This window comes from Seriola lalandi, unplaced genomic scaffold, assembly GCF_002814215.2.
Source record: "Seriola lalandi dorsalis isolate HSWRI2012SDOR001 ecotype SW California unplaced genomic scaffold, Sedor1 jcf7180002054694, whole genome shotgun sequence".
Taxonomy (NCBI): Eukaryota; Metazoa; Chordata; class Actinopteri; order Carangiformes; family Carangidae; genus Seriola; species Seriola lalandi.
In genome coordinates, this window is record NW_019525247.1 from 1,937,519 (window position 1) to 1,952,533 (window position 15,015).

The 15,015-nt window shown below is 42.6% G+C and overlaps 1 protein-coding gene across 1 annotated transcript; it reads right to left on the reverse strand.

Moving 5' to 3' along the window:
- Nucleotides 1–521: 521 nt before the first annotated feature.
- Nucleotides 522–13,615, reverse strand: cunh4orf54 (chromosome unknown C4orf54 homolog). Its single transcript, XM_023423936.2, has 2 exons — nucleotides 8,763–13,615; nucleotides 522–915 (listed from the first exon to the last, which is right to left on the reverse strand). Exon 1 carries the CDS (start codon nucleotides 13,415–13,417, stop codon nucleotides 8,783–8,785), a length of 4,635 nt encoding a protein of 1,544 aa, XP_023279704.1. The 5' UTR covers nucleotides 13,418–13,615; the 3' UTR covers nucleotides 522–915; nucleotides 8,763–8,782.
- Between the last annotated feature and the right edge of the window lie 1,400 nt (nucleotides 13,616–15,015).

Here is a 15,015-nt window from a genome sequence, read left to right on the forward strand (position 1 = left end):
GCACAGAACGGTTGTCCCTTGTTTCTGAACATGAACATGAAAAAAGTGATGTTCTGGATCTTGTTTCAAGCTGTTGGAAATTCATCGAACACAGCTTGACAGTCAGCCTGCAACGGAGCAGGCAAGTTCAGCAGTATCAGTTACCATGGTTACTGAGCAGGGAATCCTATAAGCCACAGTAAGGGAATGGAGCTCTGACTTATATTAGTGAGACTTAACAAAAACAAGCCAGGATTTCCCTTTATCTGCCTTGATGAAATGGGGCCCCACTGCACAGACGACCTCTGGACTCATTTTTTACAGGACAGTCTTGTTCTATCTGGTTTTAAAAGAATATTTTTTCCATTTCCAGCAGCTATCTCCCCCTAAAACCAACAATCACTATTTTTACAATTGTTTTATTCTAAGAGTGTATAAATTGGACTGAGTCAGGCTAGCTGATTCCTGTTTCCAGTCTATATGCTAAGTTGGGCTAACCATAAATTTACCATCTAGTCATTCAACAATTAACAACATACAGCTTTGCAAAAGGGTTTCATTTTTATTTAACTTTCTTGATGCACAAACACATTTACAAACAGGAGCTAATGTAACATCCCTTTCAGTATTCTGTACATTTGCAACACATCAAAGTGAAAAATCTCAAATTTCTCATCAAATAATATCAGCAGTCAGTGTAAAAGTTTTCATTTCTCTTCCTTAAGTCCCCGACTGTGCGCTCGCCACTTCAGCCTCCAACATCCTCAGCTTTTCTCTCATGACAAACCACTTTCTTTTATCTTCACATTTACTGTCTGTCCAGGAAGTTTATATATAACAGTTTCACAGCAGCACAGTGGTCTGAGCACCGTGCTTCAAACTTCCTGCAGAAGTCCCAAAATCCTTCAGTGAAGCAGTCAAGGCCCTCCCTGAGACCTGTGAAAAAATTATTTACACTACACAATTTATTTCGCTAAACAAGAAGTTTTGGGCAGAAGGAAGCTGCAAAGTGCTGTAACAGTCACAAAACAAGACAATGGAAGACTTTATCTTTTTCTGAATTAGACCAAACCCCATCAGTAAGACAGTGGGTTTATCAGAAAGCCATTCAAATATAAATAAATGGAAAGGTAAATTGCTTTTAGTGGATCGTTCAAAATACAATATAAAATTTGTAAATGTTTAAGAAATAGTAGTCATCATAAAATATTGGGATGTTACTTCTTGCCTGTACTACACACCCACATTACATGCAATGTTGTAATTTTGTGTTTGGCAGTTAGTGTACAGGAAGTAAGAGACAATCTATCAACAACACAATCAAAACTCTGACAATTTTATTCTGCATTTGGGTTTTTAAAGAATCCATTCAGCCAAATTATTTTTCCAACATATTTCTAGTGGCATCCAGTCATGCAGATAGATATGGTTTAATGTGTCTGGGTGGTGAGAAATCTCTCTGCAGCCCAATATAATGAATGTGAATGGAATTTCATTAACTGTGCTCACATTGTTGAAAAATTATGTTTTAAAAAAATCAACAGCATCATCTGTTTCCTACTGCAGGTCTAAGCACACAGTTTTACCAGACTGGGTGAACAGCTAAGGAGAATTTCAAATATGGCTTCTGCAGTTAACATCTTTCAGAATAAAAGTAAGGAATTAGCATTCTTTAAAACAACAGTTTTCAGCTAATGTAATGTCATACCAGCCAGAAAAAAGCACATACTAATAACTGGTTTCCAAAAATAGAACAATACACCGCATGCTGTACTTGGAGAGTAAAACCAAGGAAGTCAAAACATGTGTGAAAACTCTGTAGTACAGAGGAGAGGATTACCGGATTATATTTATATATTCTTGACACTAATTATTAGTGAACACAGTGTCATTAACAAATGGCACCACCACACACTCACTGTGAAGGTCAGAGGTCAACATTAGAAGTTCCACCTTGACTGAAGTGCAACTGAAATCTTTTATCCGTCATGTGATATTGTTTTGTTTGCTTGTTGTTTGATTGTTTTTTTTAATTTCAGCACATAAAAAACAACTCAGTCTACCAGTACGTGACCTTTTCATTTTTTCCCCCGGTATAAATGTACAACATATTCCAAACACACACTGTGGAGAAAATTACACAGGATTTTAGTGGAATCAAATCATCTTTTCATCATGTAGATTTATAAGTTTTGTTCATTTCAACTTGTAAAAATTAGTGGTTTTAATTTAAATTGTAAATGAATGATAAATTGAATGAATGAACTTCTGAAAGTTGAATTAAGTTTTTAAAGAAACAACACTAGTATATTAACAAACTTCCAGGCATGCACTAAAACTAAAACTCTTGTTTTCTGTCGTTCGATGTAAACTGACAATTGGCATGAATATAACTGACGTTATCCTAACTTGAAATAGTGAGTTGAAATAGAGTGGAACTGTATGTTTGACAGGTTTTCTTGAATGGATAATTTAACATAGTTGAAGTTTAATAACATAGATGATGAACCTGCAAGTCTAAAACTGCGACTACAGCACAGCACTTCTTATAGCAGCCGAAACTAAAACAGCAAAACCTTTACAATCAAATATAATAAAAGATCATTCAACAAAAACACTTCTTAATAAGATTTATAAATATGTTCTTTTTCATGCTGCATTTATAATGAAAGAACACGTGATGGTGGTTGACTGATTTCTCTTGTTTCTAAACATAACGACAGTCACATGTTTCCAACAGCTGCTTCAGATGAATAAAACAAGGTGGACTGACCAGCAGATCCACAGTCTATGAACTATCATATACAAAACAATAACTCAGGGTCAATACAGGCGCTCACTAACAGTGATACACAGTCAAATAAGTCAATGGGGCTAAAAGGTGAATCAGTTTGCAGGTCACAAGGTTTAGTTTTCAAGTAGGCTTGGGCTAATATCACGATATTTCCCGCCATAGATAATATTTTTCATATTATTGAATTTTTCTTTTTTGTGCAGTCCGACCCTCATGTCACAGCTTTGCTTACTGTACATTGTACCTTGGCATGTGACAAATAAAAACTTCACACAACATCACTTATACCTGAAACATGAAATACAATAATATAATTATATTATAACACATAGAAAAAAAATGTATATCATATATTGCAATATTTCAGCTGGATTATATCGCGATATTAAATCATGGATATAGCCCAAGTCCATCCTTGAGGTCCCTCTTTGTTCTGCCTACTGGAGCATTCTGCAGCTGTTCTGCTCTTAAAACTATGGTGGCCCTGAGCACTCAAAGCACTACATGTGTTTTCTGTGTTGTTTTGAGCTCTCAGGGCCACCGTACTAAACACCTAAAATCATTCTGTTTCTGTTACAGTCAAAAGGAGGGAAGGGTTTTATTTTTCTGTGATGAGGGAAAAAACAATGAACTTGATCTCAAAACAGCCCAAACTGTCATATGCACAATTATAACATATGTATATGACGTATATATATATATATATATATATATATACACTATATATATGTATATAACAGCACATGCTTGTAAATACTGCTCTTCAGGGATTTTGAAGCATTAAAGCCAGCACATGAGAGATGGTAGTAAGCTAGTAAAACTGATTATGCAGTAATGTGGTGTAAAAGTCATACTTTAGTTACTAAAATGTATTATGATATATTTAGTGGATGACTGTATTGGAGCCGAAAAGACTTTAATATTTTAAAACTGGACTAAATGTAGTTAAAAAGTGACTCATTGAAAATAGGTTACATATATACTTAACTTGTTTTAGTAGAATTTCAATTACAATGTTCAAATTAAAAATATTGAAATATAGCATAATATTTAATATATTAAATCTGCTGTTGAGCAATAGTTTGTCATGTAAAATAGAAACATTTACATTGAGTTATAACCTAGTTGCTTTTTCATCTGCAAATCACAAGAACCCTGAGGCTGTGAATGGGTCAGACTGTGATGCTACAGTCACAGGTTCATAAATATAACATGTCACCTGCACTGCGTCCCCGTCAGGTTACAGCTGGGTACATATATTTAAATGTTTTAAATATATTGTGGCTTGTGGTTTTATCATCCATGCAGAACTTTCTGATTTATTTTCTATTTTCTCCAACTCACATGGAGGCTCTGCTCTTTATTTACCCGTTGCCATGGTGAATCGTAGTATCTGAACTCCACAGATGTTTTGTTTTTCATTCACCCCACACAGACTTGACTCAGCATGAACACACTCAAAAATGACTGAACTGACTGATCAGCTGTTATGAAGCTTAGTGACAGTCAAGAAGTAAATCTTTTTGTGCACGCCTTCCTGCTCTCTTTAAGCTCCACCCACTCATTCTCATCTCCATCCAATCACAACCCGACATGCTGGCCTTTAGCCAATCATTATAAGCTGTCAAAGTGTCTCTCTCTGCTGTCATTCGGCTTCACTTCAGCACCATCACCATTTTGTGACCCCCCTTCACAATCTTGACCATGGATGCCTGACCCTCTCCAATCAAACCATCCAATCAGGGGCCGGTTTCATAGACATATGTCAGACTGGTCTGAAATGTTGGTCCAGACTTCATGTTGCTCACAGATCAGTCTGATGTTCAGACTGTTTCACTAAAATAGGGACCGGCTCATTTTAAGACAAAAACATCAGACACCTTACCCCCAGGCTAACTCAGGCCTAAGACGACTGTTGCCACGGTAACAATCAATGACACCTGCGCTGACCAGTAGCACCCAATAACAAGATAAGATAGATAGATAGATAGATAGATAGATAGATAGATAGATAGATAGATAGATAGATAGATAGATAGATAGATAGAATTTGGTGTCCTAAATTCTGACTTCATGTCATGACTCAGAAAGTGGACAACTGCTCAAGGGTCCCAAACCCACTAAATTTTCCTCCTTTGTTCTTCTATCAGTCTCTCCTGATTTAAATGAAACTGAATCAGAGTTCAGAGTTCGTTAAATGTGCTTTCTGGAACAGACCCCTGCACAACTGTGCATCAGGCTCAGGACATCAGATGTTCTCTCACATCTACCTGTGCTTTCAACACTCTCCACACAGAGGGGATAGCTGTTCTAAATAAGGAAAGTGGCAACAAAATCAAACTTGACCTAATTGTGTTGAGTCCATTTCTCAGACTGCAGACTATCTGTTTACTTTATAAACATAACTCAGCGCTCCAGTATGTGGGGCTCATTCTCAGATGAGAAGGGGAACTCCAAATGTCCAGCCCAGTGCAGCTGAGGCTGTCTGCTGCCATGCTGCCTGCTGTGTTTATGTAATTGCTGATCAGATGCCATGTGAACCTGGCCTCTCACTCTCTGTCTTTAAATGACTGGTGCTATAAAAAGCTGCCTGACCCTGCTGCGACTCGGACTTGCCAGGCGGCCTCCTGACGTCCAGGAGCAGCTGGAGCTCTCCATGTACACACATAACAAATGCCTGCCACTGCTTGACCTTTTACTCCTACACACACTATGTCCACCATGCCACACACACACACACACACACACACATGATACACTGACCCTATGAAGACTTTTATATCAATATAAGCCTCTGTGTCTCTGCTGTGATATCAGAATTCACAAGAGGACCAGCACCTGCTGAAGTGCTGCATTGTAAACTTTATCATCACATACTATCCCTTTTCACACATGATGAATCCTAGTATATGATTGGCTTTATGTCCTCATCCAATTAACACAAAAAAACTGGTTAACTGACTGTGACTAAGTTGCCTTAAATTGCTTTTTTGAGGTTATATGAAGGCACAAAGACACACAACCAAAGTGCTCAAAATAAACTAAATGAATTTTTGTTATCATTATTTGATTTTTATTAAATATTATTATTATTATTATTTTATCATTATTCATTTATTTTTTTTAATTATTTTTTAAAATGTTATTTCAAAGCCAGATTTTATTTTACACAACCACATGTCTCACACTGCCAAAGAAAATTAAGCCCAATTAATCTAAGGTGATCTAAGTAAAATGAATAAGAGATTTTTTATCTCAGAAATATCCTGTCTCTAAAGTCACTTTCTTTTCATGATGCCATTTTTCTCAATAACAGATTCATTTCATGATACAGCACAAAGTCTGCCTCCTTCTGAACACCTCCAAGACCAAGGAGATGATCATGGACTTTCAGAGGTCTAGCCCCACCCTTCCAGTCAACATTCGAGGGAAGGACAATGAGGTGGTGCACATTTATAAATACCTATGTATTCACCTGGACAGTAAACTGGATTGGTCCCTGAACATGGATGCCATCTACATGAAGGGGCAGAGCCGGCTCTTTTTCCTCAGGAAGCTCAGGTCCTTTGATGAAATGCTTAACATGTCAGTGGTTGCCAGTGTACTCTTTAATGCTGCAGTCTGCTCGGGCAGCATGTCAGACATGAACACAAAGAGACTGGACAAGCTGGTAAAAAAGGCTTGGTCTGTGCTTAGCAGGAGTCTGGACTCACTCAGGACTGTTGTGGACAGACACATGCAATGTAAGATGGAGGCCATCTTGTACAATACCAACCATCCTGTCCACAACATTCTGGCAGGACAGAGAAGCAGCTACAGCTGCAACAAACATCTCATCTCACTGCGCTGCAGAACAGAGAGGTTCAGGAGATCCTTTATTCCCACTGCCGTCAGGCTATACACTATACACTAGCTATACAACAACTCAGCCAAACGAAGTGGAATAATCTAATTATTTTGGTTTATCATTTATTATTAATTATTATTATTATTATTACTACTAATGAGCTATTGAACACATGAATTTCCCCTCGGGAATAAATAAAGTATTTATCTATATCTATCTATCTATTGTACATGTTAATTCAAATGATTATTTATTTCATAATGCTTATTGATGTATTTAAATTTGAACACTTCATTTTCTCACTAGTCTCAAATTTTTGGCAGTGTGAAAAAAATAAATCCAATACATGTTTAATGAGTTTTAAAGATGTATTATTTGGCAGTTTCATGACTATATTATATATTTTCTCTTTGTCTATTCATATGAATATGTATTTATTCATCTCACATTTTGACACTTCCATAGCCTCCATAGCCGGACACTTCCTTATTCCCTGTGTTTCCTCTGTTTCTCCCTGTCTCAGTGAGCAGGTCTAGCAGGGCGTGGCCATCTGATTCCCTCCTGCTTCACCTGCGCACCTGAAACCCCTCCACCAATCAGCAACAGCAGTATTTATACCAGCTGATTCTTCATCCCCTACTCGTCCCGTCATCTGACACCTGTTTCCTGACAACACCTGTTTCCTGACAGCACTGCTTCTGCATCAGCCCTGACTCAACTTCCCAACATCGCTCCATCCCAAAGTTACAATAAACCTGCTTTTGAACTGCTGGACATTGCTTGTAGAATCAGCAGTGACATTAGCCAAGAAGTAGTAATAGTAAAGGTCATATCAGTAGTGGTGCTAGCTTTAGTAATATTAGTAGCCTGATGTAGGAGTGAAAAGTAAAGTAAAGCACCTCTGAGACACCAGAGTTACATTCTTGTGCGACATTAGAGCAACAATGAAACATGGACATGTCTCATTAGGCCACAAATAAATCCCAATAAAGTAGAAGTGCTGAGGCCTCATCATCCTCACTGAGACTTTAACTAGTGTCAGTATTACTCTCATCTTTTTTTTTTTCCATTTGTCTCTGTGTAACTTCGTCATTTTGTTTTTGTGACTTTTCAATAAAACAACCTGGTTACACCTGCTGGTAGATTCTCCGTCTGTACCGTCAGATTTTAGGGACAGGATGATGTTTTATGCAGTGATGTCTCAGTGTTTTAGGTGACAGGCTAAATCCTGTTTAACTCCACAGCAGATAGTGTGTGGAGTTCATGTCCACATGATTTGCATCCTCCACATAACATCTGTTCTGTTGAAGCATATACAACATGCACTGCTGTGATATTTCCATTCCAGATGTGAAGGGTCAGAGTTGTCACATTTATATTTATATTGTATATTGTATATTTTAACTATCACCTTTCAATAATAGTGACACATATCCTTACATATTTCTTTATATATTTCTATTTTTTAATTTTTATATCATTGTATAAGGACATATTTTTACATTTAATGTTTATATTTTATCTTTATCTTTATAATCCTACTTCTTATTCTCTATTCTTTGCTGTTACGCTTCCATTCTTGAGGGAGCAGTTGTAATGTAACCTATTTTCTCCTGGAATTAATAAAGTATTCTGATGATGAGGATTCTGAAGTTGTTACATGTGTGTTTGGACACCTCAGTGGTTCCCATCCTGGGGCCTGGGACCCCACAGGAAATCAAAACATATTATTGCTAAAGTTTTTCAGTATTTCCTCTAATCTTTGACATTTTCTTGTAAATAACTTTAAATTGGACTTATAAACTGCACATACTGTATGTGAACAAAGACAAGGGGACAAAAGAAGACACTTGTGTTTTAAGGGGTCCCAACCCAAAAAGTCGAGGGGGCCACTGGGTTACCTAACCTCCATTTACTGCTACAGAATTTAGTTATAAGAGCAGTTTGGTGGACAGAGGAGGGCATGTGAGTTCACTGCTGTTTTTAAAACTGATTCATCACATAATAAAAATAGGGGGATGAGACCTGTTTTGTTTTTAAATGCATTTCAAAATAAATTATTACCAAGAATAAATTGTAAAAACAATCTGACATCAGTCCCTCTTCACTTAATCAACTGGCTGAAGAGTCAGAGCGACTCACCTGTCCAGGTGAGCTGCTGTTTATCTGTGTTCCACCACAAAGCTCATGGTGGTCCCATCAAATGAGGGCGGGGCAATGATCCGGGGCCCCTGCTGGGAGGTGATGCTGATGACGGGCTGCTTGGCGCTGGAGAAGCCCTGCAGCGGTCTGCTGGTGGTGGCCTGCTGCTGAACCTGGGGCGACTTCCCCGTGGCCATGTAGAAGGGGCTTTCTCTGTACAGGCCCTCCGGCTGCTGCGACGAGCTTTTCTCTGCTCCCTCCGCCTCCGACTGCACCGACATCTGTGACGGCACCAGCGTCCGGGCCTGGATCACCGAGGGCGTGGGCATGAAGCCCGGGTAGATCATGTAGGTGTGTCCATACGCTCCTGGATTGAGGGCCAGGGGGGACATGGGCATGGGCAGAGGGGTCATGGGAGGCTGCGGCATGGGCACATCCACATACTGGCCTGTCTCTGGGTCAAACAGGCGCTTGGTGGCTGGCTGTATGGGTGTGTCCACCAGGTAGTAGTTTCCAGTGGTGGGGTCCAGGAGCATCTTCCTCTGGGTGGCCTGGAAGGGGTCAATGGTGGGGGCGGGGGTGATCGCCGGGGAGAAGCAGTACACTTGTGGCTGATTGGTGGACATGCCCAACGGCAGGGAGTGGTAGATGGTAGCAGACGGGGTCTCTGCTGAGCATGTCTCCATCACAATACTGGAGCGTCTGGGGGTCTGGTTTTGGTCCTCCTGGCCCCTGGCACCAGATGCCAAGTGAATTGGGGGGGTGGGTGGGTGTGGCTGAGTGGTGGCTGTACACACTGATGTTTTCTCAGAGAACGGGGGTTGTTTACTGCTGCTGGAGTGAGACTTGACCGGAATGGTTAGGTAGTTCTCGCTGTCCGCCAAGGTGCTGGAAAGCTCCAGAGAGGACCTGTTCACCTCATTCGCCTCGGCTCCTTCCTGTCCCCCCACCCTCTGCTGGCTGATCTTTAAGGACACGGGCAGGTTCGGGGACTTGGGGACAAAGCTCTTGCTGCTGAAAGGTGTTTGTGTGATGGCGTTGGGCTGAGTCACCTTGACGGTGTTGGACGCCTTCAGGCTGGAGCTCAGGCTGAAGATATTCTTGCTGCCTGCGGTGCTGCTGGTTTGCAGCGACTTAGCAACCAGCCTGTCGTCGCGGCTGATGGACATCTGCAGGGCCTTCACTGGGTCTTTGTCGTCCCGCCACAGCAGGCTCTCCATGCTGGGGGACACTGCTGCTTTTGGAGCCATCTTGTCTGTTTTGGGGTAGGAGTCTCTCCTGACCATCTGGTCCATGTTGAAGCCTCGGGCCCCCTCCTCCTCAGCTGGGTGCTCCTCTGCTAACAGTGACAGCACATGGCTGTCCGTCAGTGGCCGAGGCTCATTCTTCCTCTTCCATTCATTCTTTTCAAACACGTACAGCTGCTCCATGGTTTTCACAGCAGCCTGGAGTTTCTCCAGAGCCCCCTGGTTGGACATCTTCGACTCAGGTTTCTTGTCTGTGATATCTGATGTTTTCTCCTGTTTCCTTGAAGCTATTCTGCTTTCAACCCTCAGACCGATGCCTCCCTCTGAGCAGTTATTCGCACCTGTGGGTGTTTTCCCTGCTGCCCATTGTGGTGCAGCACTTTTGGCGCCCTCTGGAGACGACCTGTCTATGTCCAGTGGCTCCTGTTTAGTTAACTCAAGGTTTCCAGGAGCTTTTCCGTTAGTGTTTGTATTGACAGACTGACACTTTATCACTATAGGGGACACAGAGTGAGTGTTGCGATAGGGCACCTGCTTCTTCAGCTCTGGGTGACTGTTAGCGGAGAGGAAGCCTGATTTATGTTCGTTGTTATCCAGAGAAACAAAGTGATAGGAGCTTTTCACCAGTTTCCGCACGTCTCTCACCTGATGAATGGGCGTCTGCAGTTTCCCTTTGTTATCTCTGATGTCTCTGACCATGAAATGTGGCACTTTGTCTGAGGACTCACCCCTCAGCGCTGAAGCCAGAGCCTGGCACTTGAAGTCATCTGTTCTGATGAGGCTGGCTGTGTTACAGCCTATATTAGGCGCGCGCAGCTTGGAGACGCCGAAAGGCTCCGTTTTATTGTCCCTGACGCTCCGCAAGTTGATTTTAATTTCCGGAGATTTGGATGTAGAGACTCTCCTGGAGTCTGCGACGTACAGAGTGTTGTCAGAGCGCAATTGTATCCGTCCTTCATCGCCACACGGAGAATAATTCCCGCTCCGCAGCTGCTGTCCGACCTCTCCTTCACTGGACAGCAGTTGGATACTTGGCACAAACAAATGTGACATTTTGGTCAGTTTGCCGCTGTCCGTTGCGCGATGATCCCGCTCACCCTCTTTGCGGTGAGCTGAAGGCGGCTTCTCCTCCGGAGTTTTATCGTTTTTATTATCCTTTTGAAATCCGAGCTCCTCGTCCTTCCAGCATCTGAACGCGCTATTTTGGCTGCGAAGCAACGTGCTTTTGGACGCTTCCAATGCGCCTTTTTTAGTAACGATTCCAAACTCATTTCCCGGCTCTAAATTAGTTTCTGTTGCGGGAGCGGCCGTGTCTCGTCTCCGAGAGTCGCACTTAGTATCACATGAGCTGCTGTCCACAAAGTCCCCTAATTCATCCATGCACATTATGGCGTAGTCAGAGCCGCTCTCTGAGAACCTGGAGCTCTGTCTGTGCAGCTCCCTGCTCCCCTTCCCCCTATGGCCGTCGCTCTCCTGGTGCACAGAGCTGGGAGAAGGCGTGTGGTGCGACTCACTGATCTCCCCTCGCTCCATCTTGCGCTCCTGTTCGAACTGCATCTTCTTAGAAATCACATTTTTGATCAGGCTGGAGGCGAATATGGCCTTCTTGTGTGTGTCCTCCATGGTTTTAGAGGGCGGCTTGCTGGCCCCTCTCCTCTGGCCGCTTGGCAAACTGTTGGTAACTTCATCTGTGGAACGTGATCCTGCTGCGTTTTGTGCAAAGTTGGTGCCTCTTTCTCCCCCAGACATTCCTGAATTAACATTGCAACGAAAATTCAGAGTCTCTGTGAGTGTGATCACTCCGCCGTGGCCCTGACTGAATTTCCCCATCAGCTCTATTTTCTTAGTGGATGACGAGGCGCCATGGGGATTATTGCCACTCAAAGTGAAGATCTTGCCGGTGGGCGGGTCGATGCTGGCCAATGCAATGCCCTTATAACCTCTATTGTCTATGTTTTTGGCTATTTCAAATGAGGCCTTGGCGTTCTGATTGGAAACAACACTTTGGTCCAACCCCTGTGACCTGTTCATGTTGCCATATTTCAGGTCGACAAACGTGGACCACCTGTTTATCCCTCTCCCGTGCTCTGATGCAGAGGACTCGCTGGAGGTGCTGAAATTGATGGCATCAAGGTAGGGATGAGCCAAGCTCTTGAAGGATCTGGCTGTCAGGTTGCGCACTTCCTTGTCAGCGTCATCCAGCTCGCTGACAGCGCTGGACGCACCGCTGGAATACTCGGTGACCTCTTTTCCCCTCAATTTGCCGCCAAAATGTAAGCGTCCGGGCGCGGCTATGAAACGTTTCGCCCTGTCACGCAGCGTCTCTGCCTTCCCATCAACTCCCCTAAACACATAGCGGCTCATGTCCCCGGAGCGCCTGGCATGATACAGAATATTTCCCTCTCCTTGAATGTTGCTGGGGTCATTTATAGCTCGAGAAGTGGTTCTGATTGACAGGTGGATCTGCCCCCCCCTGCCACACTGCTGCTGCTGCTGTTGCTGCTGCTGGAGCTTTGACACACTCTCATCTGAGCTGCTCAACTTGGCCGCGTCGCACAGATCACTTTCCAGCAGATTGCTGACTGCTGCTGCGCCCGGGGAGCGAGGCTGGCGGTTGGCCCCCCTCTCCCGCTCCCCCACCTCTCCATCACCGTCAAAAGAAGCATAATCGACAAAAGAGTACACCTGGTTGTCGTCCTCAATGTCCCAGCTGGTGGAGGAGCCCACGCTCAGGTCGTAGTCCCCCTCATGGTCAGAGAGCTCAGCGAGCTGGATCTCGTGCGTGGTAATGTAATGGGACTCGTCCTCCGTCACGCACTGGACGCTGTCATCAGAAAACACCAAACTAACATCATCATCATCATCATAATAATAATCATCATCATCATCATCCTCACAATCGCTTCTCCGGCTCAGATAATCGTCTCCACAGTCTAACTCTTCATCTCTTCCTGTGTTCTCCTTCCCTTCTCCTTTGGACACCTCTGGCGTCTTTATGGCGCACTCGCTCTTGTCTCCTGATCTGACACAATCTTCTGACTTTGTGTGAAGGCAAGGATGAACTAATGACGGTGGTGGATCAGAGAGACCCCCCTTAGCAGCTTCTGAATATTTCCTGGGTCCAAAATCCTCTTTGTTCTTAGTTTCAGCCTCGGTTTTAATCGGTTCCGTTGCGCACGGAGCTCCGGCGCTGCTGTTGTTGTTGATGAGGACAGATATTTGGTTTCTCTCACAGTCTTTCTCCGTTCTTGCCCCGCCTGTCTTCACGTCCACTATCTCCAAATCCACGTATTTGCCTTCGTCCTGCTTCTCCGGGGCATCATCGGCTCTGTGCGCCGGTTTTTGGAGTGGATCCCTGACCTCCCGGAGAGTCAGCGGAGTGTCCACACAGATCTGCTCAGTCTTCATTGCTGAAGCGGCGGGTTTTCTCTTACATTCGGTGTCCGGCAGAGAAGACGCGACAGAGATGGAGCCCCCCAGGATAGTTCCGTCCCTCAGGCAGAGACGGTGCTGCGCGCAAAGCCGCGCGTCCTGTTAGACAGACACTGATGACAAGGACGCGCTCCAGACATTCCAGCTCAGCGCGACACGAAGCCGAAAGCCGAGGATCTAAAACGGCGCAGAGACTTTACCAACTACTGTCTAGGCCACATGGTTCTCTAAGTGGGGTTCGCGGACCAATAGGAGTCGTTGAGAGGAGTTTATAAAAAAGATTATAAATACTCATTCTGCATGGCTACCTCTAGAGAATGTCAATTTTTATACGATTCCATGTTACATCATAACTAAATATAGGCTGCACAGTGAACTTTTTTTTATCATTTCAATGAGGAGAAGCGGGTTAAAACTGGTTAAACCCACTTCAACCAAACAGAAAAGCAGAGAAGTTGGAGTGAGGAGGAAACAACAGACTGAAAACAGCGTCTGATGCAGCTGATGGAGAGTGAGCAGCATCTTCTGTCCAGCACTTTTGAAATGAAAAATATCTAGAGTTCATGGATTTTCAGTGAGAGAGGAGGCAATTTCATTTTTATTGCAAAAGCAGAAACACATCAGACAAATTTATTATAGAAGACACAGAAAACAGAAAATATGTCACAAACTCCTTCAATAAAAAATACAACTTTATTTTAATTTACAAAAATGCTGAGAACCGCAAATTTTCCAAGGTTGATATATATTTAATAATAATTACCTACTGTATAACTATCAAATTTCAACATGCATTTGAATAGGAATAAACAGAGGATTGTGTCTAAAAACAAAATGATTCCAACTTTATGGGCAACATTATTAATCATAGAATCTTGTGTGGATTTTAGTATTTGTTTATCACTTTCTATTATTTCTATTTCTATATAAATATTTGATGAAAAATGTCACATATATATCTATCTATCATAATATTATTGAATAACAGGCCAAGTGTATTATGTATAAAAGCTTCATCAAACTGTAGATTTATCAAATCTATCATATACAGACTCACAGGGTCTGACGACGATAGGACAGAACAGAAACCAATGACAGCAACGTTTGTGTCTGACCAACAGAAAACACGTCTGTGCAGACAGACGGCTCACTGGCTCTTTTTAAAAATACACGCGCTGCTCAGATGAAGGCCTTGTGACAAAATGTGAAAAGTGCAGCCATGTCACACAGGAGGGGACGACGCAGCTAAAGGCAGATAAACAGCCTGTCTCTTATACACATCTCGGGTTTGGGGACCAGTCTAGGGGCCAGGGACCACGAGGGGCCTTTGAAAGATGCATGAATAAGTCAGGATGAATGTGTCATTTTCTCATGAGAAGACGAATAGATGCAGTTTTGACCAGATTTTTTGTCATAATCAAGATTGTTGTTTTCAGTTATCTGAGTTGATGTTACTTTTTTATTTTGAAGGATTGGATAAAGGAATTAATAAATTGTAAAATAATAAAATAAATGCTTAAAAAAATATGCAAACGATTAAAATTGAAAGATTATATTTGAGCCATATTTGATTA

What these genes read in the sequence shown, in the direction of transcription:
- cunh4orf54 (XM_023423936.2), bottom strand. Translation starts at nt 13,417, where the DNA reads ATGAAGACTGAGCAGATCTGTGTGGACACTCCGCTGACTCTCCGGGAG.